General features: G+C 42.8%; 1 protein-coding gene across 2 annotated transcripts in view; it reads left to right on the top strand.

Annotated features, from left to right (window-relative positions):
• Window positions 1-16,285, top strand: part of LOC147901799 (uncharacterized) — a 91,656-nt gene that overhangs the window by 68,095 nt on the left and 7,276 nt on the right. For both annotated transcript variants that reach the window (XM_087374509.1, XM_087374508.1), the window contains exon 19: window positions 70-121. In XM_087374509.1, the coding sequence (XP_087230635.1) occupies window positions 70-121 (52 nt within the window). The remainder of the gene's footprint in view (window positions 1-69; window positions 122-16,285) is intronic.

The raw sequence follows: 16,285 nt of genomic DNA, 5'->3' as shown, positions 1-16,285 counted from the left end.
TGGACTTGAGAGCTTTTGATCCAGCCAGATGCATGGTGGCATATCTTATCTTTGGGTATTTCTTGTCAGGAATCGATTGTCAACTTGATGAACTGCATCAACCCCTCTGAACAAGCAGCTGGTAAGCCTAGTATCAAGCACCTACACATTATTTCCCCCTCCCTCATCAGTTAACCTACAGTAGCTACTTTAATATGGGGCATCTGTAGTTTCCACGTACTCAGGTTCTCCATGATGCATCTGGGTCTGTTGTTGATGTTCATTGTGCAACTGAACTAGTGTATCATATATTTTTCAGTGGAAGTTTATGTGGCATCTTGCTGGTTCTTTCAATGATACAGTTGGTAGGTGCAATCCAAGGACATACAGAAATATTTGGTTTGGGAGGTGGCTTGCTTCTAATCTTATTTTTATCTTTTGCATTTCTTTTTGTTCTGTTTGTTGTTTTATGGGGATACCTTTCATTGCTGTTGCAGTGATTGCTTCTCAACTTATTTTATCTGTTTCATTTCTTTTTGTACGTTCGTTGTTTGATGGCATACCATTCATTGCTGTTGTAGTGGTTGCGTTCTGTCTTCCCCCATTGCATGTGGTCATGAAGGACCGATGTCAAGTGTTTTTCTAGACGGTTGCTGAGACGATTTTTTCTACTTACTACAGCAGATCACGGGAGTAGCACCACAGAATATCCTCCCAGCCAAATGCTTGCTAGAGCGTGAGAGCTCTCAGAGAAATCGAAAAATCCCAAAAATCACGTGAACATTCATTCTCCCTCTCTCACTAACTCCAGCAAGCCCCATCTCCCTAGATGGATCTAGATGCCATATGTCAATATCATAGGGCCTTTCCTAATGCATCTTTTCACCCCTCTCTTGGGATACTTTAATTTCCTTTGCCCCTAGGCACTTGCTTGCATTAGGCCCTTAGCCTTAGATCCACCTAGTTTGGTGCTATCAGCCCTCACCTAGGACCTTGACATTAATTCCCTCCCGATCATTTACATGAAGCGCAAACAAATAAATTACAAACGTAGACCCTTAAGGGAAATGTTGACTGATTCTTCCGAGGTCATGCTATCTCGGCTAGAGCGTAACATTCCTTCCCTGTTCAGACATCAGCGTCCTCGATGATAAAGTCTGGGAACACTCTCCGCAACTGGTATACGGATTCCCAGGTAGCTTCTGATAGAGGCTGACCATGCCATGCAACCAACACCGTGGGTATCTTCCGATTACGCACTTGCATTGTTCCTCGGTCCAGGATTCTTGTTGGTTTGCGCCTTGCATTATCCTCTATCTCCTGAAACAAAACCACACCTTCGATTAGTGAGTCACCTGTATGTAAAAATTTCTTTAAGTGCGAAACATGAAAAACCGGGTGCACCTTGCAACCCTGTGGCAATTCTAATTTATAGGCCACCTTGCCTATTCTCTTTAGAATTAACCACGGCCCACAGTATCGAGGTGATAACTTAGCACACTCTCCTGAAGTTAACGACTTCAAGTGCGAAGGAACTCTGAGAAAAACTTTTCCTCCTTCCTTAAATTCTCTTATAGACCGGTTTTCATCCGCATACGCCTTGGCTCTATCCATAGCCTGGCGGATATTAGCTCTCGCAAGTGCTAGCATCTCCCGTATCTGAACCACAAAGTTCGCGGCACTAGGCACTCTCTGAGGTATTCCAACTGTAGTTGGATTTGCTAGTCTATAGCCATAATTCAATTCAAATGGACTAAACTCTGTAGAGGAATGTTTTCTATCATTGTAGGCAAACTCTAACAATGACAACCACTTGTCCCACGTATGTTGCCTCAATGACACATATGCCCTCAGCATGTCCTCTAAAATCTGGTTGACTCTCTCCATCTGACCATCCGTTTTAGGATGATTCCCACTACTCATTCCCAACTCAGTCCTTAGTGTCTCAAATACCGCTGTCTAAAAATGACCGGTAAATCTGACATCTCTATTTGACACTATGGATCTAGGCAATCCATGCAGACGAAATATATGTCTAATAAACAAATCCGCCACTTGCGGGGCACTAACAGACTCTCTAGTCGGAATGAAGTGAGCCATCTTGGTTAGACGATCAACCACCACAAGGATAGAATCATATCCACCTTGTGTTGTAGGCAGCCCTACAATAAAGTCCATGGAAATGCTCTCCCACTTAGTGGTATCTCCAAGGGCTGTAAAAGTCCGGGTGGCTTCACCCGCTCGGCCTTGCTTACCTGACACGAAAAACACCGTGTCACATATTCATGAATATATCCTCGGCCAAAAGAAATCTCGCTTCACGAGATCATATGTCTTCTCGACTCCTGGGTGTCCTGCACATGGGCTATCATGGCACTGTCAAATGACTCTCTGCCTGAGATCATTCTGACTAGGTACTTCAACCTTGCCATTTCTTTTCAGCATACCATCCCTTATGGTATATCTTGCATATGTTTGGCCTTTTCTGGATGCCAGGTCATCCTTTTCTTCCCCGGGTCTAAATACATGAGCTTTAGGCCATAAGCTTTGGACAAACTCGTCCATCTTTTGAGTTTCTCTAATCTCGGTCATTAGAGCACTCTCTAATATCGTAAAACTCATATTGTGCATAATGTGAGACAACGCATCAGCAATCTTATTATCTCTTCCTCTTCGGTACCGAATCGTCAAATTAAACTCCTGCATGAGCTCTGCCCACCTAGGTTGGCGGCCCCTCAAGTCAGGCTGTTTATAAAAAATATTTCAGAGTATCATGATCCACATCCACATAAAACTCTGAACCATACAAATAATGCCTCTAGGTTTTCAAAGCATGGATAACAGCATACAACTCCAATTCATGAGTTGGCCAATTTCGCTGAGAGGGAGAAAGCTTCTTGCTTTCAAAGGCTACTGGCCTTCCCTCTTGAAGGAGAACTGCTCCTACCGCAATGCCACTTGCATCGGTTTCCAGGAACAACGGTTTCTGAGGATCAACTATTTTTAACACCGGTCCTGTGACCACAGCTTGTTTTATGGTGTTAAAACTTTCTTGTTGACTCCGTTCCCATATAAAAGGTACTTTATCTGAGGTCAGATCAGTCTATGGCGATACTATTTAAGAATATCCTTTGATATGTCTTCTATAAAATTGGACAAATCCCAAGAATGATCACAAAAAGCGGTCAGACTCTGAGGAATTGGCCAAGTCAGTTTCGCAGCCACTTTCTTTGAATCCATTTCTACCCCCTTTGGAGTAATTATGAATCCTAAATATTCAAGTCTAACCATACACAGTATAGTTTTCTTCTTATTTACATAAAGACTGGCTTTCCTCAAAGTACTGAACACTATTCTTAAGTGTTCACAATGCTCAGTATTACTTTTTATCGTCAATAAAATGTACTACAAACTTTCCGATATACGGACGTAGTAACTCGTTCATAAGCATGACGAATGTAGCTGGAGCATTGGTAAGTCCGAAGGGCATTACCAAAAACTCATAATGACCAAACCTGCTTCTGAAAGCGGTTTTATGCACATCCTCGGCTCTAATCCGGATCTGATGGTAGCCACACTTAAGATCTATCTTGCTGAAAATCATGGCTCCATATAATGCATCTAGCAAATCATCAATCCGAGCCATTGGATACCTGTGCTTAACAGTGATATTATTCAATGCTCTGTAATCTATATAGAGGTAAAAAGTATCATCCTTTTTCTTCTTTAATATCACTGGCGAAGCAAAGGGTGAGAAACTTGGTTGAATCTGCCCCAACTTGAGGTATTCTTCCAGTTGTCTACGCACCTCCGCTTCTTCGGAAAAACTCATTCGATAGGGAGGTCTATTTATAGGTTCTGCCCCCGGGATTAGTTCGATCTTATGCTGAATATTCCGCTCTGGAGGTAACCCATAAGGTAGCTCATCCCTAAAACAGTCAGAGAACTCCTCTGCTATAAGATTAGCCAGCTTGGTGATCTCACCACTTTGTGCAACATCAGTGCTAGCTGAAGAATCATCAACCGGCTCTACCGATGCTGTACAAAGGAATAAAAACTCTTCTTGAGCCTTTCGGATTTCCATCACGAAAACCAACGGTCCCTGAGGTACATCTTTTTCACCTCGTAATACATAAAGCACATCATTCATCTTGAATTGATATAGGTGCTTTTTCCAATCAATGGCTGGATTCTTCCTAGAATGCCATGCCATACCCAGGGCTATATCTGCATGAGCAAGCTTAGTCATTTCAAAATCACGCTTCTCAGCATAGTCCTGAATTCGAAGCTCCAACTGGGTAACCCTTTGGTCCCATACTTCAGTTGAACTTTCATCTGCCATCCTGACTGTATATGCATAGTCAGATGGGCTAGTCTTTAACTTCAGCCTCTTCACGAGCTTGGAGTTAATCACATTGTGCGTTGACGTCGAGTCAAACAACACAATGACATCATGATTGGCCACTTGCCCTTTCATCTTAATTAACTCCGTATCATTAAAGGCTGTATACCCCGTTGCTGCGGGCTTAGATGGGATGTTATCAAGTGCACTCGTTACTAGCTTAGCAATAGACGCACATAACAAACAAGGTACTGACCTTTGAGAAGATCCCGCTAGCTGAATCTGCATCTGTTCCGCTCTGGGACTTCCCTCCGTTTCCATGTCGCATTCTGAGACTACTATCTCAGCCATCCGACAATCCTTATTTCGTGGACAATCCTTCATTGATGAGGCTGAAGGCAACCAAAACACAAGCCTTTTCTCCTCGCTTTTTCTCTTTGCTCTGGGTTTAAGGGAGACTTTGACCAAGCCCGGGCTGCCATTGGTGTTACTTTCCTCTTCACTCCAATGGTGGTACTTAATTTAGGAGTTTCAACTGGTTTCGCCTGCTTGGCTTGACCACTCGGCTGAGAACCACTCCCTTTACTAATCCACTTCTTCTTAAACCCAGATTTCTTCTGGTACCCATACTGGGTTCTGACCTGCGCAAACCCACTTGGCCTGCTGCCCTTGGCATCTTCATAGTTCAGGGCTATGGCTATTGCGTCATCCAACGTGTTCGCATACTTAGCCCGAACTTCCATTTTAATCCAATCATTCAATTCAAATATGAAATCTTTCACTTGGATTGATTGAGGCAGGGGTTCATCAACCTTCATTACGCTCTCTCGAAACTTATCAGTGTATTCTGCCACTGACAAATTTCTCTGACGAAGGTTTCTATACTGATCCCAAGCTCGGGATGCTTCGTCAGGAGGTAAGAAGTGTTTCCTCAATTCCCTTTTAAACCCCTCCTAGGTAGTGGATGTAATACCATCTTTCTGTTGTTTAAATCTTCCGATGCGCAATAACGTCATCTTTCGAGATGATGATGATTTGCAAAATGTTGCAGGCAGGGAAGTTTAATCCACCACCGATCCACTGCCTCACTAAACATGTGAGTGGCCTCGCAGATTTTCTTGATAGCATTTCTGATTTCACAAATGGCGAATGCCTTGTCCCATTTGTGTAACCAGGTCTCAATGACATCAGAACTACGGTCATTCATCCGACCAGAATACTTTTCCGGCCTATAATTGGCAATATTAGATACTTTGGCCTTCCTAGGCTCGACCGTATGGACACTAGACTCCGGTTCCATTGGAGCCTTTTCTTTCTCATCTCGAGAAGGTCTGGCAGACATACTGTGTATCACTCTTCTAAGTTCAGACTGCCCTGCATTTGCCTGTAACTGTTGCGCTAATAACTGCTGCAAGGCATCCTCAAGTAATGCAATCCTGCCAGATAAGGTGTGAACTACTGGGTGCGACACGTGCTGGGTCGGCCGGACTCCTGACTCTACAGGGTCCATTCTGGAAGCTCCTTCTTCTGCTTCCATTCAGGTCAATGGGTGTTTTATTTTATTGTGTGTTAAAAAAAAAAAAAAATCACCGCTAGAACATTGTATTTACAATATTTACAAACTGACAAAATTCAGTGTATTGGCACTCTGACACAATTCCCTATTCTAGGGAATACTTGCAATCCCATATGCACACTGACTAGGCATTTGACACAGGCATAACCCAAATACTGCTTTTCCCTATACTAGAGAAATTCTTGCAAATCAACTCTGACTGAAGCACACAGGCATATGCACAAGCATAGTCTCAAAGACTGTCTAAAATTTTTTTTAAATTTTTTTAAAAAAAGTTTCCACTTCAGATTCCCTTCTGCTGTATAGGAATAATAAACTGCAAATTGAAAATTTGTGGTGAAGAGGAAAAGAACTGCTCCTTGGAATCTCCACGTATTTTGAGTTCGGGCTCCTACGTGAAGGTAATCTGTGCCTTCATCAAATGTCGGAACGTGCGCCTACGTGATGGTAATCTGTGCCTTCTTCTTGGCTATTCACGGACGAAAATATACAGCTTCCCACCATTTGCCAACATCAACGCGACGATCTTTTGCATCCAACATCGCTCCCTGGCCCTACTGTTCGTCACTTCTCAGCAAACCCGCTCTATGGTGCCCTTGGTGAACCATGTAGCCTCATAGCGATCAGGAGGTTCCAGTTGGATAGAGTAGCCGCCCTTTGGCAATCTGTTCTTCCACTGGTTTGCGTAGGAGTGAGCTGCTTCGATGCTGAGATCCAAAATTTCGCCCGTCCAGCCACCACGTATTTCGTCGATCACGTATCGTCGTCGAGCGCCACGCCTTCTCTAATTTCCTAGGTCATTCAGACGTAGTCCCAAATGATAATTTACCCCTCTCTTGCCTCCGTCAACGGAAGTCCGCACAACAGAGCCACCTATAATCTCTGCCCTTGCTCTGAATCATCGAATCGGTTGCACTGCAACAGATAGGCTGAGAGATTTGTCCGAGAGCCCACGCTAACTGCCCATCAGCCCATGGATACTTGCATACGTCAACAATTCCAGCCCTGTTCAAAATCGCCTTCATACGTAACCCCTTCGTTTAGCCTGACAGCTCTGATACCAAATGAGACGATTTTTTCTACTTACTACAGCAGATCACGGGAGTAGCACCAGAGAATATCCTCCCAGCCAAATCCTTGCTAGAGCGTGAGAGCTCTCCGAGAAATTGAAAAATCCCAAAAATCACGTGAACGTTCATTCTCCCTCTCTCACTAACTCCAGCAAGCCCCATCTCCCTAGATGGATGTAGATGCCATATGTCATCATCATAGGGCCTTTCCTAATGCATCTTTTCACCCCTCTCTTGGGATACTTTAATTTCCTTTGCCCCTATGCACATTGCTTGCATTAGGCCCTTAGCCTTAGATCCACATAGTCTGGTGCTATCAGTCCTCACTTAGGACCTTGACATTAATTCCCTCCCGATCATTTACATGAAGCGCAAACAAATAAATTACAAACATAGACCCTTAAGGGAAATGTCGACTGATTCTTCCGAGGTCATGCTACCTTGGCTAGAGCGTAACAGTTGCCTTTGTGAAAGTAGTGCTTGCAGGACGACTGAGCTCATAGTGGTTGGAAGATGGAGTGAATGCTCTATGGAGAACTGCTTAGCAAAGAGACCCATATGAAAGGCCTTAGTTTTGGGTGAATTAGATTGATTGGAACTTTATTTGACATGCACCATAACATCAGTTGCATCTCTAGATCCACCAGTTTCCTGAAAACAGTCTTAAAGACTGTTTAGATTGCAAATTGCAATTTTATGTAGTGTTCATATTACTACCATCTAATGTGCAATGCGCATCTTTAAGCCCTATTGACAGCTTCTGCAGCAATTTTCTTACATGTAAGTTGTTCCATGTGCCATTTTCATTGAATAATTGTCCTAGAATGCGAAATGATTGACTGACCACTTCTTGCCATAAAATTTCATCTGAGAATTCACTAGGTGCGAGTTTTTAGTCAGCTTCATTGCCTGGCACATTTGGAGATCTAGATGCATGGAGGCTATTGATGCCATCTAGGCCTACCTCTGAGTTGGATAGATATTGTACACACTCTGATGGCTATTTGGGCTAAGATGCAGGGTTCTTCTAGGTCTGCTTTGGCCAGGAGGACGATCCAAGTTGTCAAGATGCAGAACCCCTCAGTCAAAGTAGCAAAGTTTGAAGGGAAGAAAGGACAAGATCCAGATAGTCATATCGGACAGTTCGAGACCCGTTGGACAGCTATCGGATTTGGAGCTCTACTTGATGTAGTAAAGAAATAGCAATTTGCAGCTACTTTTGAAGGTAACATGATGACTTGGTTTATGCAATATGGTCTTGCAAATTTTGCAGATTATGATGCCTTGAAAGTCTCATTCCTAAGTAGATTTAGAAAAGAAAAAACACCAGAAGCAGTTCTAAAGAAGCTTCGGAATATCAAACAAAAAGACCTATTGGTGGAGGACTATGCATAGAAATTCAAGAATCTAAATCAGAGGCTAGTTGCCCAACAAAGGCCTACAGATGAACGTCTTGGTGACTACTTTCGCAAAGGACTAACCAAGCAATTGAGAATTGTAGTAGCAGGGAGAGATGAATTGGGAGGAGAAAATGACTTTAATAACATGGTTGAAGCAGCTCAACTCCGACAAATCTGAAGAGGAAGAAACCGGCAAAGCAAAGAGAAAGAGAAAGGACAAGAAGGAAAAAGCCAAGGATAAGGCAAAAATAAAAAAGAAAGAAGAAAAGAGCTCAAAAGCAGAATCCAAGCTAGAACAAATGATAAAAGAATAGTTTCAGAATTTGAGGTTATTACCAAATCAGGCAAAGATTGCATGTAAATTCTATGGAAAAGATAACCATGATAAAGACAAATGTTGGTATAGCCTGATTTTCAAAGAAGAGTGCCAGCTCGCATTCAAGTAGCCCACAATACAGCTCCACTAACAGCAGCTAATCAGATTGCAGTGCAAGGACAGAGACAACAAAGATTCAACAATGTTGCCCCAAGGAGGCAGAATAACTAGAACTGGGGAGGTCAACAAGAGCCAAACATAAATCAAGCATGCAATTACTGTGGGAAAGATGGCCATAGACAAGGTCCACAATGTGAGCTATGGTGCAAACATAGAGAAAAAAGAGGGATGCAAATTATCCAATACAATGCAAGGGGAAACCGAATCCTCCACAATCACCAGCTGGTGTAAACATGGCCAGTCTACAACCAATTAGTGAAGAGCCCAAGAAGAGTTTACACCAAAAAGATGTTCAGACGAAAAAAATAGTACATATTACTAAGCAAAACATATTATTTCCTGGAGCACAAAGTAATTGCACATTGGGCAGAAACATAGCCGGGATAAAATAACCTAAGGAAGCTATAGAGACAATGGTAATAACAAGGTCAAAGGGAGAAAAACCCCTAGTATGATTGGGAGAAATCCAAAAAAATACAATCAAGCCTATTTATTGGGTTGAGCAAGAAAAAGTAAGAAACAAAGCTCTAGAACAAATCCTAGAAATCAATGCAGCAAAAGGGGCACAGTTACACAGAAAAGGCAAAGCCAAATCAGTTCCGACTACACCAGGAAAGCATTCCGACTGCAAGCACAAAGATGTGTGGCAAAGAATTACAGAAACAAAAAAGGATGGCAATGATGATAGATACGTAAAGATGACAAATCGTAAGGAGACAGCACAAGACACATTTGATGCACAGAAAGAAGGCTAGAGCCTGATCACCAAGACATATCCTCCTAAGGCAGATAGTAAAATTTTAGTTAGAATCCAATCGGATACCATCCAACAACCATAATGCAGTAGCAAAGAGCAACTACATCATGATGAGGAAGAAGATATCTCTAATGTGCATAGCGACACTCTTATATAGAGGAAGAAGACCATCCAAAAGGCAAAAGGCCCAGAGCAAGATAATTTCTTCGAAGAGCTATTACACTCAAAGGTGCAAATCACATTGGACCAACTATTAAATCTTATACTAGCATTCAAGGAACAATTGTTTCAAGGTTTGCAAGAAGACAACCAACCCAAGGCACCAGTGCGACTACGATAGAAGAAGATGAAGAGGAGTCTCCAGAAATCTATTCATTAACACTAGAAGAGGTGGATTACAGAGTTCCCACAATTAATGTTGAATACAAAAGGCAACGAATACCAGATGTCCTGATTGATGGAGGATCAGGTATTAACATATTATCTGAGGAGTTATTCAAGAAATTCTGCTACAATGAGTTAGCTCCAGTACCATTCCAAGTGAGAATGGTTGATCAAAGAAGAATCCAGCCACTTGGCATCCTCAGAGGTCAAGAAATTAGCATTTGGGGATTTCATTGTTACATTTGTTGTACTTAGAAGTCGAAGAAAAAGATACTTCGTACTCCATGTTATTAGGTAGACACTCATGAGCAAAAAGTTGTTCTGGAAGAGGCATATGGAGGATTAGCAAGAGGACACTTATCAGGGGAAATCATGAGAGTGCTCTCAACGGAAGCAAGAATGGAAGAAGGAGAGAGAGAGAGAGAGAGAGAGAGAGACAGAGAGCCACAAGTTTTGGTGGGTGCAGAACCACCACCCTAATCTTCTTTTTCATTCATTTATATATGTGTTTGAGTATTGTACATAACCGGGGTAAAGGCACAGTGACCTTTAACCCCCACAACCTCCCACTTAAAGGACAATGTGCCTTTAAGGGAGAACAACTAGTTAGCATACTATCCAATGCCCATCAATACACGACAATACTCAAACCGCTGACTAGGTAGACTCTTCGTCAACATATCTGCAGGGTTATCATCTGTATGAACCTTGACAAGCTCTATGCGCTTGTCCTCAAGTACCTCCCTGATGAAATGGTACTTGACCTCAATGTGTTTGGTCTTTGCATGAAAGACCGGATTTCGTGCTAGTTGAATAGCACTCATGGAATCACTATGCAATGTCGGTACACCTGTATGAATCCCCAAATCTCCCACTAGCCGATCAAGCCATATAGCCTCCTTGCAACCCTCTGTGGCTGCAACATACTCAGCCTCTGTGGTAGACAAAGCAACGCACTTCTGTGCGCGAGACATCCACGACACTGCACCACCTGCAAAGGTGAACACATAATCAGAAGTGGATCTCCTACTATCCACATGCCCTGCATAGTCTGAATCTGTGTACCCAAGTACACTCATGTTTCCTCTACCAAAGCAGATGCACATCTCCTTGGTACCCTTCATGTACCTCATGATGCACTTAACTGCCTCCCAATGCCTCTTTCCTGGATTAGCCATATACCGGCTAACAACTCCCACTGCAAATGCAATGTCTGGTCTAGTAGCTATCATAGCATACATAAGACTCCCAACTGCTGATGCATAAGGAACCTTGGCCATCATGGCCCTTTCCTCATTTGATTTGGGACTATCTGTATGACTCAGTTTCACATATGAGGCAATGGAGTACTCACTGCCTTCCCCCCCTCCATATTGAAACGCTGCAATACTTTTGTAACATACTCTTTTTGTGAAAGCCAAAGGAGTTTCCTACTCCGATTACGCGTGATGCGCATACCAAGAATATGACCTGCAAGTCCCAAATCCTTCATATCAAAGGCCTCATGCAACTTGGCCTTTAATGCATCTAGCTCATAAGTATTCTTGCTAGCCAATAGCATATCATCCACATATAGTGCCAGGATTATCAGGCTATTATCCTTAGCCCTTTTAGTGTAGAGGCAGTGATCAATTTCACTCCTTCTAAAACCCTGGGACCGAATGAAAGCATCAAACTTCTGTTACCATTCTCTAGGCGCTTGCTTAAGACCATAGAGACTCTTCTTCAGCTTGCAAACTAAATGCTCTTTGCCCTTTTCTTCAAAGCCTTCCGGCTGCACCATGTAAATTTCCTCATGCAAATCCCCATGCAAGAAAACTGTCTTGACATCCATCTGCATAAGCTCCATATCCTCTGATGCCACTAGTCCAAGCATGCATCTAAGTGTGGTCATCTTCACAACCGGAGAGAATATCTCATCAAAGTCCACACCCTTCTCTTGCTTGAACCCTTTAGCGACCAAACGGGCCTTGTACCTAGGCACATCATCACCTGTGACCTTCATTTTGTAGACCCATTTACATGGCAATGCTTTCTTTTCATGTGGCAAAGAAACCAAGTCCCAAGTCTTATTCTTCATAAGTGAACTCATCTCTGATTGCATAGCATACTCTCACTTGCGTTGATCCTCATGCATCATAGCCTTCTGTAGTAAGAAGGCTCCCCGCAATCAATAAGCATTACATAGTCTACCCCTGGAACAAACTTATCAGGTGGTCTAGACACTCTAGAAGATCTTCTCAAGGGCATTTCAGCTTGCTGTCCCACCTGCATATCAGCCACATTTGGCTCATCATTTCCACCAATAGATGATCCATCATCTACCCTTGATTGTATACCTATGGGAGTACTTGGTGGTACCATTTCTTGCACATTTGGTGCATGGATAGCTTGCTGTCTATCAACATATGCAGGTGGATTCACATCCTAGAAAGTGATTCTCCTTATTTCCACATCCCTCATGGGTGCCTTATGCATCTTCTTCTCATTGAAGACCACATCATGGCTGCGTATGATCTTCTTTGCTTCTGGATCTCAGAGACGATAGCCCATCTCTCCATTTTCACCATAACCCAGAAAGATGCATTTCCTAGACTTAGGATCTAGCTTCTTTCGAAGCTCTTTTGGCACATGTGCATATGCCTCACACCCAAATATACGCAAATGAGAGTAAGAGGGCTTCTTGCCACTCCATGCCTCTTCAGGAATACCACCATCCAAACTCTTACTAGGTGATCTATTGATCACATGCACTGAAGTCTTCATTGCCTCAGCCCAAAAACCACCAGAAAGACTTGCATTGGAAAGCATGCATTGCAACCTTTCTTGAATGGTACGGTTCATCTTTTCTGCAACTGGATTTTGCTCTGGAGTACGAGGGGATGTGAGCTCCCTCTTAATCCCATATGTATCACAGAAATGTTGAAAGTCATGAGAGAGATACTCTCCACCATTGTCAGTCCGTAGGCATTTAAGCGTTCTACCTGATTGATTCTCAACCAAGGCCAGCCATTTCTGAAATACCTAGAACACATCACTCTTCCGAGCTATAGCATAAGCTCACACTTTCCTAGTTGCATCATCAATGAATGTCACATAGTATTCAGCCCCGCCTAATGACCGTGTAGGCATGGGACCACATACGTCTGAATGCACCAAATCAAGCATTTCAAACTCTTTCTTTCCCCTTCTTTTATGGGCTGATTTAGTCTGCTTCCTATAGAGACAATGCTCACAAAATTCAAAATCAGAGAAACTCAAATGCGGTACATAACCCAAACGGCATAAGAGTTTCATTCCATTCTGGCTCATGTGCCCCAACGTGCAATGCCACAAAGAAGTGCTTGGCTGCTCGATTATTGCAACAACATGATCAAATACCCCTGATACATGTAAGGGATACAAAGTCCCACACTTGGCACCCCTGGCCAAAAGCATAGAGCCCTTCTGAATTTTCCAACTCTGAAAGCCAAAAGTGGTGTGAAAACCAGCATCATCTAGCTGACCCACTGAAATAAGACTCTTGGTCAACTTAGGCACATGTCTCATATGTTTCAAAATAAATGCTGACCCATTTGCAAAAGAAAACTTTATGTCACCTGCTCCCACTATGTCACATGCATAGTCATTTCCAAGATGCACACAACCTGTCTTTCCACTGTCATAAGTGGAGAACCATTCCCTATGGGGAGTAACATGGAATGAAGCACCAGAATCCAAAATCCAATCATGGGAATATGCATCATCTGAAGTGGTAAGCAACTCTGCAGATAAACTAGACATGAAGAGAACGTCATTGTCACTATCATGTGTGACTGCATTGATCTTCTCGATCTTCACTTTTCCTTTGTCCTCCCTTGGACTCTCTTCCTTTTTATTTGCATCCCAATTTGCATTCTTTTTCTTATCCTTTTGCTCTCTTTTTAGCTTGTAGCAATCCTTTTTCATATGGCCCTTCTTGCCACAGTGGTAACACTCAATGTTCCGTGCCCTGGATTTGCTACGAGACTTTCCTCTTTCTTGGGACTTCCCCCTGAACTGTGATCTGTCCCTTTGAACATTTAAGGCTGCATCCTGCTTGTTGCCATCCATAGACTTCCTTCTAATCTCCTCGGCCAACAAGCTACCCACAACATCATCAAATTTCAGTACTCCACCAGGTGCAGAGTTACTGACAGCTGTACGGAAGGTATCCAATGAGGATGGCAATGAACATAAGAGAAATATTGCCTTAGTCTCCACATCAAAATTCATCTTCTGAGCCTGAAGCTGGCTGAAAATAATATTGAATTCATTCAAGTGAGAAGCAATGGAGACCCCTTCCTTCATCTGCAGCTCAAACAACCTCTTCATGAGGTAAACTTTATTAGAGGCAGTTTCCTTCTCATAAGTGGCACACAGTTTCTTCCACAAATCTTCTGTAGTCTGCTCATTTACTACTGTGAAATAAACTGACTCTGCAAGATGAAGTCTAATAGTAGACTTTGCTAATGCATCCAACTCATTCCAATCATCCTCAGACATATTTGCAGGCTTAGCTTCAATCCGTGCCAAGGGTTTAATCTGCTTCTTTTGAATAAGCACATCCCTTATTTGTTCTTTCCACAAAGAAAAGTTTGTCCCATCAAACTTTTTAATGCTGAAAAACTCCTTTTCAGACATGGAAGAGGATGCCATGATGCAAATGAAACAAAATCCCAAATGCTAGTGCCTGCAAGAGAGAATCACACCAAATACCAGGTGCACCCAAATGTGTATGCCACAATAGAGTGAAATATCACCAAAACTCAAAGCTCAAAGCATCAAAAGATGCATTTGACTCATGTGCATATACTATGCATCCATATGAGCAAATCTGGCCCAAAAGAAAATGCCAACTGCAATGGCAATCCAAAATGCCAATAAGTGCCAAATGACTCAAGCATAAACACCATCCACTGGCATATGCATTAATAATATCTCATCCAAGAGAGCATAGCACTATCAGTGCATCACCTGCAATGTGTCAAAGCTGTCCCTCAGCATAAAATAGCATCCATGTGCAAAGCGTCCATAAAAATAGCATCCCACAAGGCAATTTGGGCCTATCAGTGCATCCAATAAGGACCACAATGCATCCAAATGGCCTATAAATCATCCACTACAACCCAATGCATACCACGAATGAGCGCACACTGCTCAAACTGCAACCAGAGTGATTTGCATAAGATATGTTCAAGAAATCATAGTCCCACGGTAATGACCGCTACTGAAAATAGAACCTGAGATGCCTCAAAACATGGGTGCCATTGCATAATCGGACTCAGCAAGAAAATTTGCAAATCTCTCTCTTTTGCCAGAACTCCAAAATCCCAACCGATGAGTGAGAAATGGGAGTCAACACTTATCCACTGCCATGTGGCATAAATCTAAGGTTTCAAAACCTTAGAATGAAAAATGCATAACAGAGAGACGAAATCAAATACACAGAGATCTATAACTCTGAAAATCCTCCACCGAATCGTGCAAGAACTGACAGGTAGGGGTTTTTGGGCGTCTGGAATGCAATGGGACAGACGGTTTTGGAAACCGTGGTCTCAATCACTGGGTTCAACACAGGGACTGAAAAACGTTTTTGGAAACATTGCTGTTTGTAAACTCCACCGGAGTGCGAATGATGAGCAACATAGAAGTTTTAGGACCTCCTGAGTCCACCGGAACTGACAGATTTGCAAATGGTTGCTCCAAACTTGAGTTCCAACACTCGGGCAAAAAACGTGGAAACTGACACAGTGAGTCAGAAATCCAATGAAATGATCCCAGATTCAAGAATGAAGGTGTTTCCAAGCTCCTGAAGTGAAGTGGACACCAAAAGCAAGCAATAGTTGCCTCTACAAGTCAATACGGAGTCTCTGTCATCGAACGGAACAGGGAAAAGCTCAAAAAACGACTTTTTCTTTGAAAACACTTAATAGGCTCTCAAAACCACTTCGCAAAACCAAAGTGACTTTTCCAAAGGTTCCTCCAAGGTCTCTCCATACTCGGATGCAAGTAAAGTTGCGCACAAAGCTTCCCACAGAGCTTCTCCTTCCTCCCATAGAGTTGCTGAGCTTTCAAGCATTCACACACGCTCAACTAGATCACCCGGGCTCTAATACCAGTTGAGAGTGCTCTTAACGGAAGCAAGAATGGAAGAAGGAGAGAGAGAGAGAGAGAGAGACAGAGAGCCACAAGTTTTGGTGGGTGCAGAACCATCCTAATCTTCTTTTTCATTCATTTATATATGTGTTTGAGTATTGTAC

Source organism: Dipteris shenzhenensis, chromosome 5, assembly GCF_047967505.1.
Source record: "Dipteris shenzhenensis isolate YYH24624 ecotype China chromosome 5, Dip_SZ_1.0, whole genome shotgun sequence".
Lineage (NCBI taxonomy): Eukaryota > Viridiplantae > Streptophyta > Polypodiopsida > Gleicheniales > Dipteridaceae > Dipteris > Dipteris shenzhenensis.
This window is presented reverse-complemented; position numbering and strand designations above follow the sequence as displayed.